Source organism: Chanodichthys erythropterus, chromosome 15 (assembly GCF_024489055.1).
Source record: "Chanodichthys erythropterus isolate Z2021 chromosome 15, ASM2448905v1, whole genome shotgun sequence".
NCBI lineage: Eukaryota > Metazoa > Chordata > Actinopteri > Cypriniformes > Xenocyprididae > Chanodichthys > Chanodichthys erythropterus.
In genome coordinates this window covers 25872170-25893459 of record NC_090235.1, presented here as the reverse complement: position 1 = coordinate 25893459, position 21290 = coordinate 25872170, and the positions used below count along the sequence as shown (strand labels likewise).

At 36.1% G+C, this 21290-nt stretch overlaps 1 protein-coding gene across 1 annotated transcript; it reads right to left on the bottom strand.

Moving 5' to 3' along the window:
* Nucleotides 1-1083: 1083 nt before the first annotated feature.
* Nucleotides 1084-10823, bottom strand: trib1 (tribbles pseudokinase 1). Its single transcript, XM_067361455.1, has 3 exons — nucleotides 10227-10823; nucleotides 9288-9580; nucleotides 1084-3367 (listed from the first exon to the last, which is right to left on the bottom strand). The coding sequence occupies exons 1-3, from the start codon at nucleotides 10509-10511 to the stop codon at nucleotides 2902-2904; spliced, it is 1044 nt and encodes a 347-aa protein (XP_067217556.1). The 5' UTR covers nucleotides 10512-10823; the 3' UTR covers nucleotides 1084-2901.
* Between the last annotated feature and the right edge of the window lie 10467 nt (nucleotides 10824-21290).

The window sequence follows — 21290 nt, the reverse complement described above, 5'->3', positions numbered from 1 at the left end:
AAAACATGACAAAAGTGTACTTAAAAGTGTTAAGAACGTGTACTCTCTTTAAGTACACTTAAAGGGATAGTTACGGTGGCCCAGTAGTGCACAACACAACAAAATTAAAAAAGCAAACATAAGTTCACAACACAATGAAATCGAGTCACAACACAACAGAAACAAGCCACAACACAACGTAAATGCTCCCGACCACTAGGGTGCTCTCAGAGCTCGGTATTGTTAGTATTCCTTGCCAATGTTTTATAGAGTCGGCAGTGATATGAATACCACGATTCGTTTCAACAGTATATAACCACTGTATATCGACATGAAATATTAATTCAAAATCACTTGAGTGCACAATGACTTCATATTTATACCTGTGAATGATTTGACGCGATACCACGGCGAATGATGAAGGGAACGTCTGACAATTCCACCAAGTGGTTAAAACGTATAATTTGTGTCCATTAAAATTACTTTTAACATTTAAAAACAGACGTGTTCAAATTACAAAGTTTGTCAGTCTTTCCAACAGGAAGTAACAAGCTTTGGAATTTGAACATGTCTATTTTTAAATGTTAAACAAAGTCATTGTAATGAATACAAATTATACGTTTTATCCACTTGATGGGACTGTCAGACGTTCCCTTTATCCGTGGTAGAGCTTCAAATCATTTACAGGTATAAATATGAAGCTATTGTGCAATGTGCACTCAAGTGATTTTGAACTAATATATATATTTTTTTTTAATTTCGTTGTGTTGTGCACTACTGGGCCACCGTAGATAGTTCACCCCAAAATTAAAGTGGCCTTTTATTTCATTAATATTATTACAAGTACAGATTTTTTAGTATTCTTTTCAGATCTGAATACACTACCAGTGCACATTCAATACAATTAAGCACACTTCTTTTTCATAAGGCTTTAAGAACATTTTTAGAAATGTTTGATAATCTAGGTATTGAAAAAGAAATCACAAGAAATAAAATGTAATGCACTTTGCTACAATTTTGCTTCATACAAACGTTATGCATCTTTCATTTAGAAAGATGTTTTTCACAGAATGCGCCACAGATGTAAATAAGAGAGTAATCTTTATTAAATTTTTTCACACACTTAACATGTACATATTTACACATGCTCATTTGTACAATGAATTTTAACTGTTAAACCCTCATGGTCAAGCCTTGGGGTTTGTGTCACAAATACATAATTCACAGTGCAATATGAACTCCGTGCACTCGTGTCAGCTTTCCCCATGTGCTGCATGCATGAGACAGACATTTTGCATACCCTCCAGCCTTTGCTTATAAAGAGCCTTTCAGAAACCATAAACGTCGCATATCTCCATTATGCTTGGATTCAGAGGTAACATACAACCCCCAACAAGAGGGAAGTAAAAAACAGAGCTAGGACACTCTACTCTTACAGTAGTGCTATTATAGTACTGTTCTCTTTTCTTTACAGTGAGAGTGAAGATACGCACACATAGTCACACTGAGGTTCATAGCCCTTTCCTCTTCATTACACCAACGCCCAGCTGTTGAGTCATCTTATATCTTACCCGCAGTATGAACTGGCCTGCCATACTGAAGTCTCATGCTTTTATGAGGATCACTTGGATTCAAGTAAGGAAACTGTGACTAGAAAGCTTAGAGATCAGGATACAGCAGGATGAATGAACACTTTTGTATCTGTCTGTAACTGTTTGTTTCTGTCCTGAGGCTCATCCTGAACATTTATTGGAAATTCACTGAATTTAATAATCTGTATGACACAGAGTATTAAGGGTCAATAACTGACATTTAACGTTTGAACGACCCTTCTGTACAGTTTGGCATTTCTGAGAGATGTATAGGTTAGGCTAACGTATCGCATATAAGAGAAAGTGCCACCTAAAAAAAAAATGAAGAAATCAATTATCAGGTTTTTTTCATTCGAAAACATTTAAATAAACCACATAATTATAAATAAATTATAATAATATATTAATTGTAATTATTCTAGTATTATTAATAAAATAAATAATTTTAAATGAAAATATGCATTGACCTGTTGACTTTCTAAAAATATTTGCCAAATTTTTTTTAATCCATTTGTCAGTTGAGTTGGAAAATATCAGTGCATACATGGGAGCAACCAATACATTTGCAAATGAATTTTAAGACACACCCCTGGCTACCAATGGGAAAAGAAAAATATAAAACGTAAAAGCAATTTATTGTTTTTTTAAATACTTTTAAAAACATTTTTTGTATTTTTTAAGTTAAAATATGTCTATTTATTTTGTCAATTTGATTTTTTTTTTTTAATTAATACACTGATAATTGTTCCTTTGTTATATTTTTAAGTGGCACTTTTAGTCCTCCATATGTATGTGAGTGATTCCATTCTCCTTCTGTCAATGGAGACTTGTACCTTTGGTGCTGCAGTATTCAGTGGTTTAGTCAACCAGAGGAGCAATTCCCAAAAGCATCGTTAGCCAACTATGGTCGCAAGTGCCATTGAATTCTATTGGTAACGACGGAACTTGTGATGATGGTTGGCTTTGGGAAACGCACCCCGGCACGGTTCGTTTTGACAGTATAAGAGTGAAGCCACAGGTTTGGCCCATAGGCCGAGGTTAGTCACCATGCTGACATTGTCACTTCTCACATTCTCTCATTATATGGTGACCCATAATGCCCAGTCTCATTCACGTCATACAGCACAAGAATGGTTCACTAGCACCACACAACTTCAAAACACACTGGCTGTTGTGTGCACTGTCCTTAAAGCCGACATAGATGATACAGTACTTTGAGTGAGTGTATACTTCTGAATCTATTACAAAATCTGTATAAGAAACCAACTAATAAAAAAACCCACCAAGATAACAAACAGTTTTGGTCCATGTTCAAGCTATATTGGTTTCCTCAGGAGAAAAGATCCTCACCCTGCTCCATTTCTATCTGGGGCACTGTCTGTTCTCTGAGGTTGACTTCCTGTTCTGCATTTCCTGTGTCCAACGTGTTGCCATCGAACCATGGGTGAATGAGGACCTCTGCGGTGGTCAGTCTCTCGCTGGGGTCCTTTCTGAGCAGACTGCGAAGTAGGCAGCGTGCCCTTAAAGACAGCCCATCAGGAAGGCAATATGTGCCCCGTCGAATCTTAGAGAACAGGGTTGCGGGGTCTGGGTCGTGGAAAGGGTAACGGCCCACCAAAATTGTGTACAGCATGACGCCGAGGCTCCACGCATCCGCCTGCTTGCCTGAGTAACACCCTCCGCCATTCAAAATCTCCGGACTCACATATGCAGGGCAGCCGTGCGTGTCGAACATCGAGTCGTCCTCTCCGCACAGAATATGGCAGTCCTCCAGACCCTCTAATTTCAAATGGCTCCTAAAACAAACACATCATGGTTAGTACAACCAATCACATACTGTAAGAGTTATTGTGTTGTGGCTGTGAAGAATATCATATGACTGTTTTATACAGTCCATTTAGAATCAGTAACATTTGACTAATGTTTAGGTCAACTCTACAGATGTTTTTCAAAATTTCTACATTGATTTTGATGTTAAACCTGTGGAGTTTTGCAGAATAGACGGGGGTGGTTTCACCCAAGTTCTAAGTTTGTGTTAAAGTGGTTTGCCACTTTACTTGGAGGCTTTGAGCAGAGCTGGTATTAATGCAATCTGTCCTAACCTGTGGAAATGAATCACATGTAATTTGCATGCTCCTGATCACACTTGTTATACTACTGTATAATGCAGAGGGTTTCAAACTGGAATTCAGGAAGCCACAAAGGTGTCTGAGAGAGAGAGAGAGAGAAAAAAAAAAAAAAAAAAAAAAAAAAAAAATATATATATATATATATATATATATATATAGTAACGTTCAAATGTTTGGGGTGGGTACGATTTTTTAATCCTTTTGAAAAAAGTCTCTTTTTTTGATCAAAAATACAGTTGTGTATTGTGAAATATTATTACATTTTAAAAGTATAGCCGCAAGCAGCCATTAAGGAGCCAAGCACAAAGAAGCAAGCAAGAAGTAAAATCATCAGTAAAATATAACATTTTATTTCATATACTTTATTGTAGTTAGTGGCAGTTTAATATTTTGTTCATTTATAGCGCCACCAACAGGCGCATTTCCATCACTTTTTTATGTGTCCTCAGAGTGTGCCCATAAATAAGTGTCAAATCTGGTGAAAATGTCTCATTTCGTTTATAGACATGTATATGTATATGACAAATGACCCATGCACGACTTTGATTGAATTTTTTTGCCATTTACTATCAAAATTTTGGCATTTGGGCTTTAAAATATAGCCATCAACCTATGTTTCTGAATTTCATGGTAGTTTCGTCTCCTTTGGACTAAAGGTTTCAAAGATATTTGCGCATGTTGTTTTAACACTTCACCACTAGGTGGTGCTGTTTTGAAACTTCTCATCAGGCTCCTTCAGGGCTCATACTGAGTTTTGCAATGATATGCTAATGCATTAAAAAAATACAGTATTTTGCAACAAAATGTAAAATGGCTGACACCCAAAATGGCCGATATGGTAAAACTGGATATCATTCAACTCGGCATGCTAAATCTAACAAGACCAGTTTTATAATTTTTAGCCAAACCGTTCAGAAGTTATAAGCAAAAATACCCATTTTTGCTATCTCCGGACCAGTAGGTGGTGCTGTGTTATTAGCGTAAACATGAGTGAAAGTTTGGACAAGTGGTGGTGCTAAAGAGTTTGATCTAGAGACACCAAATTTGCGGTAGTTAATGTTGGAACTATCCTCTATCAGTGTGCCAAATTTTACAACTTTCCTGCAAGCGGTTCTATGGGCTGCCATAGACTCCCAGAGTGGAATAATAATGCGAACACCTTCCGCGCTTGGCCCCTAATAACCATTTTCTATTTCAGTATATTTTAAAACTAAAATTTATTCCTGTGATGTCAAAGCTGAATATTCAGCATCATTACTCCAGTCTTCAGTGTCACATGATCCTTCAGAAATCATTCGTATATGCTGATTTGCTTCTCAAGAAAAAAATTCTTATTATTATCAATGTTAAAATCACTTGTGCTTCTTGGTGATACATTTTCTTTTCTTTTAGGATTCTTTGTTGAATAAAAAGTTCAGTATTTATTTGAAATAGAAATCTTTTGACATAATAAATGTCTTTACTGTGACTTTTGATCAATTTAACATGTCCTTGCTGAATAAACCTTGTGTTACACTCTTAAAGATGTAATATAAGTCTATGGTGTCCCCTGAATGTGTCTGTGAAGTTTCAGCTCAAAATACCTCATAGATATTTTTAAATTCATTTTTTTAACTGCCTATTTTGGGGCATAATTAGAAATGAGCCGATTCAGGGTGTGTGGCCCTTTAAATCTGGTGCTCCACGCCCCAAGAGCTCGCGCTTGCCTTAAACAACATAAAAAAAGTTTAAACAGCTAATAAAACTTCAAAATGGATCTTTACAAAGTGTTCGTCATGCAGCAATCGTGTAAGTACAGTGTTTATTTTGATGTTTACATTGATTCTGAATTATTTTGAGGCTATGCTCCGTGGCTAACGGCTAATGCTACACTGTTGGAGAGATTTATAAAGAATGAAGTTGTGTTTATTAATTATACAGACTGCAAGAAATGAAAATAGCGACGGCTCTTGTCTCCGTGAATACAGTAAGAAACGATGGTAACTTTAACCACATTTAACAGTACATTAGCAACATGCTAACGAAACATCTAGAAAGACAATTACAAATATCACTAAAAATATCATGTAATCATGGATCATGTCAGTTATTATTGCTCTATCTGCCATTTTTTGCTATTGTCCTTGCTTGCTTACCTAGTCTGATGATTCACCTGTGCACATCCAGACGTTCTGCACTTGTTTAATGCCTTTCATAATGTTGGGAACATGGGCTGGCATATGCAAATATTGGGGGCGTACACCCCGACTGTTACGTAACAGTCTGTGTTATGTTGAGATTCGCCTGTTCTTCAGAGGTCTTTTAAACAAATGAGATTTATATAAGAAGGAGGAAACAATGGAGTTTGAGACGCACTGTATGTCATTTCCATGTACTGAACTCTTGTTATTTAACTATGCCGAGGTAAATTCAATTTTTGAATCTAGGGCACCTTTAACAATAGCTGAAAGCATAATCAAATTAGACAAAATATCACACAAGGGGTGGAGTATGTTTATAATTCTGTAAACAACAAGCTATCCGGTTCTGGGGAAATCTACGTCGTTTTCTGCAGAGCTCTGTGGTCACAGATTCCACATATGCCTGCCGATGATGGATTTAGTATCTTGAATAAATTTGCTCTTCCATTTCTAAACAAAGTGATGTATTGAAGCCTTCCTTCATTGTGCATCGAGCTGAAATAACTCTCTGTCACTTTTGTTGAGCTCACAGATTGCAGTGCATGTAAATCACAGAAAAGACAGCCGCACTAAGTGGACTGACCCTCAAATGGGCGCTACTACAACAAATAAAGGACGGAGCCTCATCTAATTACGACCTTAGTTTAAACAAAAGCGCGCACGAGAGTTTCCACAATGCACGCACATAAAATAAACACACTTCCTCTCTCTGAAGCGCTCTGTAATGTATTCTTGTAAACTCTGGCCTAAGTTTAGCTCAATTTCCAGAAGGAAACAAATCCCCTACTACTCTAGGAATATCCCTGTGGACATTAACAGAAGAGCTGATGACCCATGAGTCTGTGGTATCCCTGTCAGTAAAACATGAGCTTCTCTGCATGCTATTGTGTTTCATCACTGGCTATCAGCCTCGGTTTGGGGGGTTTGTAGATGACACAACAGCATTCTGCCAGAGAGGTGGAGAGAATGAGTCATAGTCCTGTGTGTGTGTGTGTGTGAGACAGACAGAGAGACTGAGGACAAATGAGTGCACTGCGCTGTGCTGCAGGTCTACTGTGTTCTTCATGCACCTGTGCCGTACGCTCATGGCATCTGGCAGTGCCTTATTACCCACGAACAGCACTGTTACATCAGTGACGCACAAACGGCCCCTGCCCAGCCAGCCTGTGCGTGTCTGTGTGTTCGTTTCACAATCTAACTACAGACGCATTCCAGGTCAGTGAGCGTCTTTGTGTATGCGATCACACACTGTATCTCTGCGTTATCGCAGTTTCGACCTTTCTGTTGCTTATCCATCACTCATCATTACCGCATTTTCGCAAAAGCTATTCCAGCTATGGAAATTGCATTCGTCCTGCGGAAAGACAGAGTGTCTCTGTGTAAGAACGGCAGGTTTGCATAACCTGTCACTACGCTGATTGTACCAAACAAAGTGAAAGAGAAAATGTTTCTTTGCACTTTAAATGTCAGCATGCCCTGGTTACGTCTGTGCTAGACACGTGTGCCAGGCCAGACTGCCAGTCTGCCAGTGTCGCAAAGGCCACAGCCGGCACTCCTCACCTACGAGCCGCGCCGTATTCAGGAGTGGAGCGTGGGGGTATGATCCTGAATGGCGAGTTTCCCCTCTGTATGCATTGCTATGACTCATCTTGCTGCACCCGTTGGCTGCTATGAGAGAAGGGTGACTACGTCCTCTTACACTTACTTGTCTACTTTCATTCACTCAAATGAAAACCAGTGCCCAAAGGTCAGGCGTAAAATGTTGCCTCAGAAATAACAAATCTACTGTGTACTGAGGGATGAGAAAAACAACATATTTGCTAAATCAGCTAGTTGGTGGGTTGCTTGATAGACTAGTTGACTAATTGGTTTTAAGGAAGCCCTTTATAATTAGGTGAGTTTTGAGTTCACTTGACTCCAAATGGATGCATTTCTAAGGGGGCATTTACACACACAGACACAATGTAATATAACAGAATGCAGGAAACCAAAGTATAAACTGGATTTTGACACACACTATCTTAAATGCATAACTTTTCCAAGAGTTTTTTACCGTGCAAAACAGCAAAAGTGCAGCGTGCTAATTAAAGAATCTCTGTTAAACTATAAAAAAGTCATATTTTATATTTAAAAGTTTTATATTTATCAAATTTTTAAGTCATATTTTATAAAAATAAATAGATTATATAAAATAATATTTAATAAAATATATATAAAAATATAAACAGTAATATTTTATATATAAAACTATTTTTTATTTTACATTTTTTATGACTAATATTTTATATAAAATAATATTTAATAAAATATATTAAAATAAATATGTTTATATAAAGAAGTTTATTTATTTAATTTGTTTAAAAATTAATATTATTTATATACAATGTAAAATAAGATATATGCTGAATATATTTATATATATATATTTTATGTATATATAAAGTAATATTTTATATATAAGTTTTTATTTAATTTATATATAAAATAGAATTATGTATATTATAATATAATTTTATTTTTTATAAGAAATATTTTATATAATACTTAATAAAATATATAAAAAGAAATGTTTATATAATTTTTTTATTTATATAATTTGTTTTTAAATGATTATTATTATTTATATACAATATATAGTAAAATAAGATATATATTGTGTATATATAAAATAATATTTTATATGTTTTTATTTTTATATAATTTCTATATAATATATAAAAGAAGAATTATATATATATATATATATATATATATATATATATATATATATATATATATATATAAAATTTTATTTTTTATAAGAAATATTTTATATAAAAAGTATAAAATTATATGTAATAAAAATATCAAAAGAAATATCAAAAGTAATATAGATTGATAAACAGACAGACAGACATACAGATACTGTAGGTAGGTTAGCCAGCTCCAGCATGTTCCCTTCACTGGGGACCATGGGTAAAACTGTTTGGATTTAGGTCATTTGCTTTTTATATATAATTCACATACGTAATTCAGAGGACTCTCATTTTCAACAGAAAAATCTCTGACATAGGTCTAGAGGTCTGATTACAGAGAAACATGAGTAAGTGAGTGTAAATAGGTTTGTTCCATTGAATCTTTAGGGAAGCAGCACTAATCACCTGCAATGTGTCACATTGCTGTGAGGAAGCGAAAACTGAATGAAAGTAGAACTGACACTATTCACCCAGTATAACACTGCTGCTGTCACAGCATTGATATATGAGGTACAGTATTGCACCTGGCCCAAAAAAACTGCTTTCACACACACACACACACACACACACACACACACACACACACACACACACACACACACACACACACACACACACACACACACACACACACACACACACACACACACACACACAAACTGTAACTCTCACCTTTTCTCGTCTGAGAACACAAACTTGCGAAGCTTGAGGTCCCCCAAAACGATGCCAACCTGGTGGCAGTGGTTCACTGCAGACACAACCTGGTAGAAAAGCTTGGAAGCCAGATCTTCAGGAAGCCTCTTGTTGCTTTTTACAAAGGTGTGCATGTCGCCAAAATCCTTCTCCTGGAATACATAGGCTTTGCACTCCCCAAGAACTATGTCTTTGATCTGTGCAATGTTCTTATGACTTGACAGCATGCTGTAGGCTCTTATTTTTTCCTGATATTGGCCCATATCAAACACCTGCAGATGGTAATAAAAACAAGTTCAGTTATATCATAAGACAACTACAACTATGACCTGATAAAGTCAGTTCACTGGAGGTACAGAGGTTATACTGTAAGATTCAAACACAAACATGCTATAAAAACTTGAATGTCTTATGAAGTTTGTGGCAGCGATAATCATGCACATTCTGTTTGAGTGTCATGTCAGCCCCATACGTCTGACTCAGATGCTGGTGCATTTGCAAAAACTTGATAAAGATCCACAAGACATATCAAAAATTTGATAGCATCCCTGTAACCTGCACAGAGATTCTGACAGCCCTTCCCTACTGAAAGTATGCAATTATTCAACATTTTAAAAAACACATTTGATCATACATGCAATTGTTGTAAGTCCTGCAGTATAAACCTACTATATATATATATATATATATATATATATATATATATATATATATATATATATATATATATATATATATATATATATATATAATACTTTATTTTGGTTATGTATTGGTTATGTATTATTATTGTTGAAACGTTTAAATAAATCAATTTATTTATTATTTTTTAAACTAAAACTTGGTCTCAGGGGGATAAAGACGTGATAAAGAGAAGACTTATATGGGTCATGTACATTACAGTATGCAGTGGTTTACCTTGCAGAGCAGTTCCTCTCCTGTGTCCATGTCTAAAGCGCTGTGCACCCCCGGTCGGTCGGTCAGGGGCACTAGCAGGAACTGGCCGATGCGAGCGGGACCCTGATGGGCTGAGGTGACGCTCAGAGGCGCTCCGCTTACCGGAGATCCCGGCGAGGAACCCAGGAGACCAGCATCAGCCGAAGGCTCGCTGAGCCGCGGACATCTGGTCACGGGCTCGTCTGTGTCAAAGCGCTTGTGTCCGTGTCTTCCCGGTACCGGATTATGAATCCACTGCACACTCATTCTTGCAAACTACAGTAGTTGAAACTGATATTAGTTACCGGACTGATCCGACGGATTTCACGAAAGCATATTCCAGAAAAGGATCTGTGCACTGCGCTGCAAAAGCAAAAAAGATCCTATTTACTCGTCAATTAATGTGAAGTGCAAAAAAAGGTGTTTGCAGTTTCGCTTATCCATTGTTTTTCAGTTTTTTTTTGCATTAGTCCGCTGAAGCTTTTTGGACAACATTGAAGCCCAAGAGAGGAGATAGCCTACTGTATGAAGCTGTGTAGTGTGAAATATTCCCGGTGAGTAGATCTGAGCCCGAGAGAAGGGCTGTCTGACTCACTGAACTACTGATGCTGTTTTCTGAGCTCTACTTTCAGCTGATGTCCGATTCGAGAGAATCGGCTCTTTTGAATGATTCATTTGAATCGACTCTCAATATTCTTTTAATCATTTCTCTGAATGGGAGAAGCTCGGCAGTAGAACTGTGAGGTGGGTGACGTGTTACATTCATAAACAACACGATAAAACCGCGATAACATCGACAATTAGCTTAACTAAAATGTGTTTCTCTTCATAAATAGCATATAATGTCGCGTATGGTAGCCTTCTTGAGCGGACAAGAAGCATTGAATCGTTTTTATTCAGTACGAAATGATTCGTTTCAAATGAATCGGACTTCTCAATGCTGGAACTCCGCCCGGTTCAGACTCTCTCTAGTGACACATTCATTGCAGTCTCGACGATTGAGCAATCGCCACATGCCATTCTCCTTCCATATGAATAGTAAAGCGCTAGTTTAATCAACTTTCCATTCCTCTCAGCAGTCAAAGTTGCATGCAAAGCGTTTTAAGTAACACTTATGCAAAACCGATTCCTTGTATTCTTTACAAATGTGTTTACACCAAATGTTTGGCATTGTGAAATCCAAGGAAGTTGCATTCATATTTTTCATTCTTCATCAAAACACATGGCTAGGCAATGATTAACTTATTTCGACATTCAGGGCCAAGGGGGGGATATGTTGTGCTCATTAGTGTACAGCACTATTCATGTGCTTATTTTTTACCAGTATGTTTAAGATGTATCATCTTCCTGCAAATAGGTTATGTCAACCATAATGACATTTATCGTGCTTAGCTAAAAAAAAGCTTGTGTGTGAGGAATCGGTGGGTTTGTACTCTATATTTGCAGTTCATATTTGTTAATGCGCTGATGAGTCATCGCCATAAAGAGACAGACATGGGAGTGGTGGTGGTGCCCTTTGTAGAATAACCATAGATTTTCTAAGAAGGAGATGTTTGTTTAAATTAAATGCACAAAGAGCAGGAAAGCATATGTCTATGACGCACAAAATAAATTTGTGTCTCTACCATGCCATTCGGCATAATTTAGCATATCACGGCAAATAGTTTACTAGCCTTCAGGGCACACGAGACAGCAACTCCCACACTGCGTTTGAAACAAAATAAAGTCTGATGCAGTTCTTAATCGGCCGCATATGGCTGTATGTCCCACACAGACTATTGAGTAAGACACTATTGGAACCTTTGTCCCCGTTGCATTGGTTGTGACCGCTCTTAATTTGGAAGGGTGTAATTGAACGAGCACCTGTTTCAGACAGAAAAAGAAAGCCCTGTTTAGAATAGACTCAAGGGAATGTGGACTGTTTTTGATGCTTAAAATACCAGATTGTAATTTTTCAGTGTTAATGAGAAAGATAAATGAGTGTTTTGTGGGCTAATGATCAAAGTCTGAAATAAAAGACAAATAAAAGTATTCAGAGGTGATGCAGAGTATTTTGGGTTCCTGCAGTTCCAAAAAAGAAGTGTGGAATATTTCTGTACGCATTGTTCCTGTCCTGGTTGCCTGAATTCGTGACAGCATATAATAGATGGTTCAGCTGCGGCCTGCAGGTTTGGAGTTCAAACATGGTCGGATTGAGGATTTAACATTAAAGACGGATTATTTTTAGCAAACATGTTTTCTTTGACTGTAAAATATCTCTCTGATGACTCAGTATCTGATGTGTGCATTTGTCATGCTGTTAAGCAGGAACAGAACAGGTTTTCTGCGCTTCCTCTCCCTTTAGAGTAAAACACCCTCTCCATGGGAAATATCTACTTCTCCTTTGTTATGACATAAACAGGTGTCACTGAGACCACACTGGATGGTATTTGTGTTATGTTTGCATGTGATTCAGAGAACATGGCTATTTGAGGTCATTCTCGCTTGAGAGCCCTAACAGGACTCTTTTCCACTGTAATTAGCTGACTCATTGCCTGTAGCAAAGACAAAGCAAACTGATCATCTGCACACTGGACATCTCATCCAGGAACAGGTGTACATTTGCACACACATCGGCTGGTTTAGGGGGAAAAAAAAGGTGAATCTGGCCTTGACGGGAAAGCTACATCATAATTGTGACTGAACTTTAACCATGCATGAAATAGGGAAGTTCTGAGTACTACACATGGTCCAAAAGGTGTAAAGTCAGTAATAGTTTACCGCACAAGAAAAACATTTCAGTCATTTCAGATAAGGCTATCTGTGGAAGCCCATTTCAGCCTCTGTGTAAAAAATAAAACATGCAGATGTGAGATAAAGTTTAAAATAAGAAATAAAGTTGCATTAGTGAGACTTAAAGGGATACCCTTGTGAAAAAGAAGTGCACTTATTTGTACTGAATGTGAGCTTGTAGTGTATTTCAAAACTTTAAAGGTATATATATATATATATATATATATATATATATATATATATATATATATATATATATATATATATATATATATATATATATATAACATCAAATTAGTTTTACCATAAAGTACTTTTTAAATCTGTTTTGATAATATTTTGTCATTCTTTAAAGGAATACACTTATTTACATGTGTTAAAAAACAAAGTAGGCCTACTTGATTATAATTTAAACTTTCATGTTATTCAGTTATTGCATTGATGAAAATTGAAAATTCTGTCATCATTTACTCCCCCTCAAGTTGTTCCAAACCTCAATGAGTTTCTTTTTTCTGCTGAACACAAAGAAAGATATTTAGAAGAATGTCAGTAATCAAACAAGATCTCTTTGATTGAAATCTGTTTGGTTACTGACATTCTTCCAAATATCTTCCAGATATAACATTTTTTCTTTTGTCAGACCAACTTAAATAATTAATGTGGTTCAGATAACATAATATTTTGAGTTTTTGTTGATTAAACCAATTGCCTTCATTGTATTAACTCAAATTTTTAATTTCAATGAACTCAAAATTATAAGGCAACCATGTAACTTACTTTTTTAAGTTAAACCAACAATTCTTTTTTTACAGTGTACAGCAGAACAAATAAATTCATACAGGTTTGGATGAGGGGAGTAAATGATGAAAAATGTTTCATTTTTGGGTGAAATTTACTATCCCTTTAAATTTAAATTTAAATGTACTAAACTGCAACTTTATTATTACAAATGTGAAACTACAAATATATTTAATAATATATCATGCAAGTTTCAATAGAAATGACATTATTTTACAGTGTATTTTCGTTTACCATAAATGCTCCTTTATCAGCACACTTGAAAAATATTGCAAAGAAAATTCTGTAATTAAAAGTAATTATGCATTATGAAATTGCACATAAGGATGTATTTACATGCATGGGTCAACTAATTGCATTTAATATAAATTTAAAATATAGTATGTTTAATTGCGAATAACATGCATCCGAAAACATTATATTCAGTTTGAACTTAAGTATATTCTTTTAAAGTATATTATTTCTGTAATAAGTATACTTTTCAAAAGTATGCTAAAGCGTACTTCATTTTTAGAAGGTTATTCCACCCAAAAATAATAATTCTGTCATCATGTACTCACCTTCATGTTGTTACAAACCTGTAAGACTTTCTTTATTCTGCGGAACACAAAAGAGATTTTGAAAAAGGTTGGTAACCAAACAGTTTTGGTTACCATTGACTTCAATTGTGTGGACAAAAAAAAAAAAAAAACACTGATACATTTCTTAAAACAAGTCAAGTCATACAGATTTGGAACAACATGAGGTAATAAAATTGTAATAAAGAAATAAAATTGCAATTGTAAGATATAGTTGCAATGACTTTTTATTTTGTAATGTGGTTACAGGCTTCCATAGAAATCAGAATTGTCTATTTACATTCCTGTAAATATTATTTCAGAGCAATCAAGGGTGAATTAATGCTATTAAAAAATTATGAGTAATTATTATATAAAATATATGATGGCATGACTGTAATTGTGTAGTGCGACTGACAGCCATTTTAACATATATATATATATATATGTGGAGCTTTGTATATATATATATATATATATATATATATATATATATATATATATATATATATATATATATATATATATATATATATTTTGTCGATATATCATATCATTTTTTACAGGAGCTGCCATAGCGTGTTTTCCTACAGCTGGGGGTCAGAGGGTCAGGAAGATCAGGGGCTACCGTGAGCAGATTGTGAAACAAACAGCACCACGGTAATTCAATCACGAGTCTTTCCTCTTCAGCGGCTTTGGTTTGGTCACAGCTGTGTGCAGGGACTTTTGAAGTGTTGCCTAGACATCTACTGCAAGGCTCATAAAATCTTAAGTGGCAAGATTTTGAAATCCTCATGGTTTACAAGACATAATACATTCAGCCACGTTGGCTCACATTCAACACCACTAAAATGCTCTTGTAAACATTCCACGGTTGAACCAGCATCAAATTTCAAACAGGCCAAGTTGGACCATTATTAAGTTTCCACACAGCTTCTGTATTCCTACTGAACTTTTCCCATGTGCTGTTGTGTTTTTTTACACCATGTTCTTCGGGATCCAGTTACACAAGAGAACGTTCAAGTGTTTGTTGTGGTAAGTGTTATCATCAACAATCAACTGTGATGAGTAAGAGCTCATCCTGTCAGCCTAGGAAATAAAGTGTTATGTGGTGGTTAAGGGCAGTTCCCCACACCACACTGACGCCAGGCTTCAACTTCAGTCAAGAAAATAAAAGTACAGTCATTCTGAGAGGCAGGACATCTCTTACAACCGTATGACCTTAAGACAGAGGTTTGGAATGTGGAGCTTTGTTGAGATTCTCATAAGATGCCTAAGTGAGAGGTTAAATGGTGAGGGCGGTGTCTGCGAGGTCTGCCATAATATCATGTTGAGTTCTGCTAATAGTTTTTTGCAGGTTCAAAAAGCATGGCGTTGCTGAGTTTAATTCCATTTAGAAAAGAAATAGAAGAGGAGAACCTCTTAAAAACGCATTAAGACACTCGTCTTGAGTCCGTTATAGCGTGAATCCTTCTAAACCTTTCAGTCATCAACAGTGAGTCAACTGTTCTGAAATTATCAAAAGGCGAGGGAGCTTAGCATTTCAAAAAGAATTTAATTGCAGCACATTAACAGGATTTCAATGGCCTTCAGCATTGTACTGCAACAGAGGAGATTTACACCAATAATACCATGAAAGGATAAAGAAATAATTTCATAGGCATTATGGCAGGATGCCAGGGAAGACCAGGAGGAAAGTGTTGTAGTATATTTGGAGAATAATGTAAGCGTCTATAAACTGTTTTTAGTCATGTTATCCTTAGAAGGAATGATCAGTGCAGGGTGAGAAATTAACCAAGTATGCCATAGAAAGTGATTAAAAACACACATATTTAAAATCAGGGGGCCAAAAAGCTCACATAGTGAATTCACCTAACATAAGAACCAAGCAATTATTTAAAACTGATTTTAGCAAACTATAGATACATAATGAATGCATTAAAGTGCTGTAAAGTGACAGTAAAGACATTTATAATTTTATAAAAGAATTCTATTTCAAATAAATGCTGTTCTGTCATGACAACTCTTGGAGTGTTTGGCATGGGAATGGGTATGACAATGTTGTATGTTTGGTCTTGGCAGAATAGATCTGCTACACTGCTGCTGCAAAGCAAGTATTGGACTTGATGCTGCTGCTGTACAATATACGTACATGAATTACGTGTAGCAGATCAATACAGGTGGAGCTGGGGAAGGTGGAGGGTTTCTGAAGCGCGTTGCACTGCTAACACAAATGTTACTCAAGTATTTTGAAGGTTGAGCAAGCAAGCTCATTGGCTCATTGGCTACTGATACAGCAGGAACCAATCAGCTCGCCCTATAGATAACGATGTGATTACGAGCAGGTTGTGTTAACATATTAGCCTGTGCCGTCTAGAAATTCATGACAAAACTTTGTATTTATTTTGAACTCTCTAAACATCATAGAATCCTGAAAAAAAGCTTCACGGTAATATTAAGTTTCACAAAAATATTAAGCAGCACAACTGTTTTCAAAATCCATAATAATAATAAGAGTTTCTTCCTTAAGCAGCAACTTAGTATATTAGAATGATTTTCGAAGGATCAGGTGACACTGAAGACTGGAACACTGAAGAATTAAGTTTTGGCATCACAGAAATAAATGACATAAAAATAGGCATATATTCAAATAGAAAACAGTTATTTTAAATTAATATTACTGTTTAAATTTAATATTACTGATTTTAAAATAAATTAAATGCAGCTTTGTTGAGCATAAGAGACTTCCTTTAAAAACATTAATAAATCGTACCAACCCCAGACAGTATTGACTTTATATGTAACAACCATAATGTTTCCGATTTAGAATTTCTTTTTAAATTATTTAAAGGCATAGATCACCCAGAAATTAAAAAATGATCCCATGATTTATTCAAGCCATTTAGGTGTATATGACTCTTCTTTCAGACAAACACAGTCAGAGATATTTTAAAAAATATCCTGGCTCTTTATAATATAAATCCAAGCTTTATAATAGTAGTGAAAGGGGGTACAATTTTGAAGCCCCAAAAAATGCATCCATCCATCATAAATATAATCCATACGGCTCCAGGAGTTAATAAAGGCCTTCTGAACCCTTCTGAACCCTTTTTTGTAAAAACGTTATTAACTATAATAACTAGCTTCTGGCAGACGGCCATATGCATCAGTTTGTGTCAGAAGAGTGACCTCTGACCCGACGCATGACACGATGACGAATGCAGAAGAGCAGAGGATAGAGCAAAAAAAAAAAAAAAAACACTGGTCAAGAATTGGAAGTCTAAAACTAGAAATTTTAAAGAGAAATGTTGGAGGATTTCGATACAAGAGAAGGGGAGCTTGTAAGGTTCATTGCGTACGGTGGTCCGCCAGAAACTAGTTATTTTAGTTTTTTTTTAAGTTTTAAATATGGATATTTTTCTTACAAAAACCCATCGCTTTGCTTCAGAAGGCCTTTATTAACCCCCTGGAGCCATATAGATTATTTTTATAATGAACGGATGCATTTTTTGGACTTCAAAATCATGCCCCCTATTCACTACCATTATAAAGCATGAAAGAACCAGGATATTTTTAAATATATCTCCGACTGTGTTTGTCTAAAAGAAGAGTCATATACACCTAGGATGGCTTGAGCTTGAGTAAATCATGGGATAATTTTCATTTTTGGGTGAACTAACCCTTTAATACAAATAGACGAGATTCTTTGTTAGCGATATGCCCTTATAAAGGTAAAATGCACTGGAAAATCTTTTCCAGGGGGCAAATTCTGCCCCTTGAACATTCATTTCGGACACTGGATCAGCGTTAAGAGATTTCCAGCAGATCCTGGTGTCGAGTGTAATTTTAGTGAAAACTTGTTAACATCAGTTCTAAAGTGCATTTAGCCCAGCAGCACTTGCTCAACTCGAGTAGAAAAGAAGTGCCCCTGTCAGCTTTGTTCAGAGGTGTGCAGGGGTTATGCAACCGCTGTTTCCATAAACTCGTGGACTTGTGAGAGCTCTGTTCAGGGTCAGTGACTGGTTCGTACTTGTCGAGGTAGTGTGGATTAAGCGAGTGCTGAGAGGAAGGTATTAGTATGGAGGCGGAGGTAATTAAGAGAAGGAAACATGCATTATTAATGCTCATGAGTTATAATAATAGACTGCAGCGTGATCTGTCGTGCCCACCACCTTGGATCGTTGGCATGCTGATGTACCCGCTGTTGTCCCCTGGACCTGTCAGAACTCTCACTCGCCAAATCGAGAGCTCTTGAGCTCGGCTGAGTCGTGATACGCTCGGGACACAAAGCTGTACATGCCATATGAGGAGTAAAGACCAAAACTAGCCGTATTTGCTTTGTCTGTCGTACCCAAAGCTGATGATGAGATTAGTTTTACTATAAACAGGATGACGAAAGCTTTCCGACGGCTCTTGCTGACACCAAAAACAAACTCATTATGTAAATTGCCTCTCTGACTGCAACACGCTCGCTACACAGTGCCAAATTTCCCACAATGAGGGAAATGATATGAAATGAGGCTGTGAATCATATCTTCATGGGAAATGAACGAGCCGGGACAAAGGCGAGCATAGTCCTATATATATGGATAATGAGACTCCATCTCTTCATGCTGAGAGGAACAAAGCAAACTAGATTGAATATCAGCTGCTGCGCAGTCCACAGTAGAATTGGCATACAGTATGTGCAGTCTGGAGATGGGAAGAGGCCTGCGTGTTTTTGGACACACTGTACTTGATAGATGGGAACAGAGAAAAGGCTCATCACGAGCGTCTGTGCGCCAGCCCGTTTAGCAAGTTACTGAACTCAGTATAAACTCCATATTTCTACTGCGTTCTTGATGACTCAATATGCCAGTGCAATTAATTTTGCGAGTTCTAGGCAACCCAGTGCCTTTTATGAACATCTCACGGTGCTTATATTATTATATCCAGAGTAAGCAAACAGTGATGTCTCAGTGTCACGATGGGTCATTCTGGGTTCAGGAGTGAAGTGTGCAGACATTCCTCAGGTTTTGTCTTCACACTCAGTTTGTTCCCACCTCGCACAAAAGCTCTTAACACAGTCCAGATGCCTTTGGAACACAGTCAGAGAAGGAAAATTATCCTCTTGGTTTTCAGGAGTAAATATTTTCATCAGTTTGGAAGGTAAATGGAAACAGCCGGAGCTGGCCGAGGAGGAGAGACATTCCCCTGCTGCTTCTCTGACACTTGCTTGGTGAGAGAAGAAGGCAATTCAACATGCCAGCTCCTGCAACACTCGTGATGGAAGAAATTGAGTTAACGTAATAGACCACCATGCTTGGTCTGTCTGAGTAACAGCAACCTTTTGGATCATATTCAACATTTAGAGATTTAATAGTTCTGCCAAAACTCTGTTATTAGACTTTTTATTATTGTTTTCACAATTAAACTAACCATAGTGACGCTACTCAAGAGCTTGATAGTAGTTCAGCTGTTTCATTCAGTGTAGATTGCTACTTTTTGTTAGTAGCTTCCCATACTAAAAAATCTGGCCAAAATATATTTTTTAACTATATGCTAAATATATGTGCTCAATGAAATTGAAAGTATATTCAATCTTCATATACCAAAATATTTTTCAAAATGGGCAAAGAAAATACATTTCCATTCGTACAGTAGCTGCATTTAGGCTAAATGCAAATGTGGATAGAATAGTCTAATAGAGATCAAAATTGTAATTTGTATCCACCGTTTAAAATTCAGCCACAAAATTAGGTAGCACTTTATTTTACAGTTCTGTTCCCCATGTATATACTATGTACTTATTATCGTAATTGCAATAACTGGGTAATAACTAGGTACTAACACTGAACCTACCTCTAAACCTAACCTTAACCCATGTAGTTACCTTATAATACCCAGTACTTTCTTAAGTAAGTATACAGTAAGTACATGCAAATGCACGTAGTGTAAAATAAAGTGCAACCCAAAATTAAAACCACATGCTTAAGCCACACCTTGAAATTATTCATGTTCCTCAACACTCTTAGCCCAGATTTTATATTAACTTAAAAATATAAATACAATATACTTAAAATATTTAAGTTTGGTTGCTTTACTTATAAAATATGAGTATATTCTACTAATTTGTGGGTGTATTTGAATGTGTTAATAAATGTAAGTTAAATGCACTTAAATTATGACGTTTTTCTCCTGGCCACGCCTCCTACACACTGGTTTGTGGCAGGTAATGACGCCATTTTGTCCTGGTGTGTGTGAATTCAAGGAGCTGTTGATGAACAGTTGGAACATTTGTTTTGGCTGTTCTACAGACATTTTTTCCAAACATTTACCTTTTTATACTGTAGTTTTTCACCAAATGAGAAACTCTCAATTTTTAAGTTACCATCATTGAGAGGTTTGTTTTAGTTGAGCTCTTGACCCTTGACTTTTTAATATTAAATTTTGTTTGGGCAGTTTTAACTGCATTAAAACTAACCAGACAAGCGAAGCTATAAGATGATCAGGTGGTGTTGATTATGTTTTCACATAATCATTATTTGATCTGAATCACTGAACTCATTTAGAGCTCAATCTCTGATAAGCAACATATTCTGATAAACAGATCAACTCTGAACATTAGAAAACAAGCTACTAAAAAGTCACAGAAAAACAGCAAAACTTAAATAGTGAGAATAAAGAAAATTACTAAAACAATTCAGCTCATAATTTATTCATGCAGCAATGCATGATGGGAGGCATGGATGCATTTTGATTGGTGGCAAGTTAACTTGCTTAGTACATTGAACGTAAATATACTATGTATAATAACTACAAAGTAATTAATATTACAAAACATTTTAAGTTAAATGAACTCAAATTATTAAGTTAACATTACTTAAAAATTTTAAGGCAACGAGTTACCTCGGTTTTTTTAAGTAGATTCTACTTATCC

Excerpts from the sequence above, each read along its gene's own strand:
- trib1 (XM_067361455.1), bottom strand. The coding sequence starts at position 10,511 with ATGAGTGTGCAGTGGATTCATAATCCGGTACCGGGAAGACACGGACAC. Across the intron at positions 9,581-10,226 it reads GAGAGGAACTGCTCTGCAAG|GTGTTTGATATGGGCCAATA; the intron begins GTAAACCACTGC and ends TACCATCTGCAG. Across the intron at positions 3,368-9,287 it reads GTGTTCTCAGACGAGAAAAG|GAGCCATTTGAAATTAGAGG; the intron begins GTGAGAGTTACA and ends TGTTTGTTTTAG.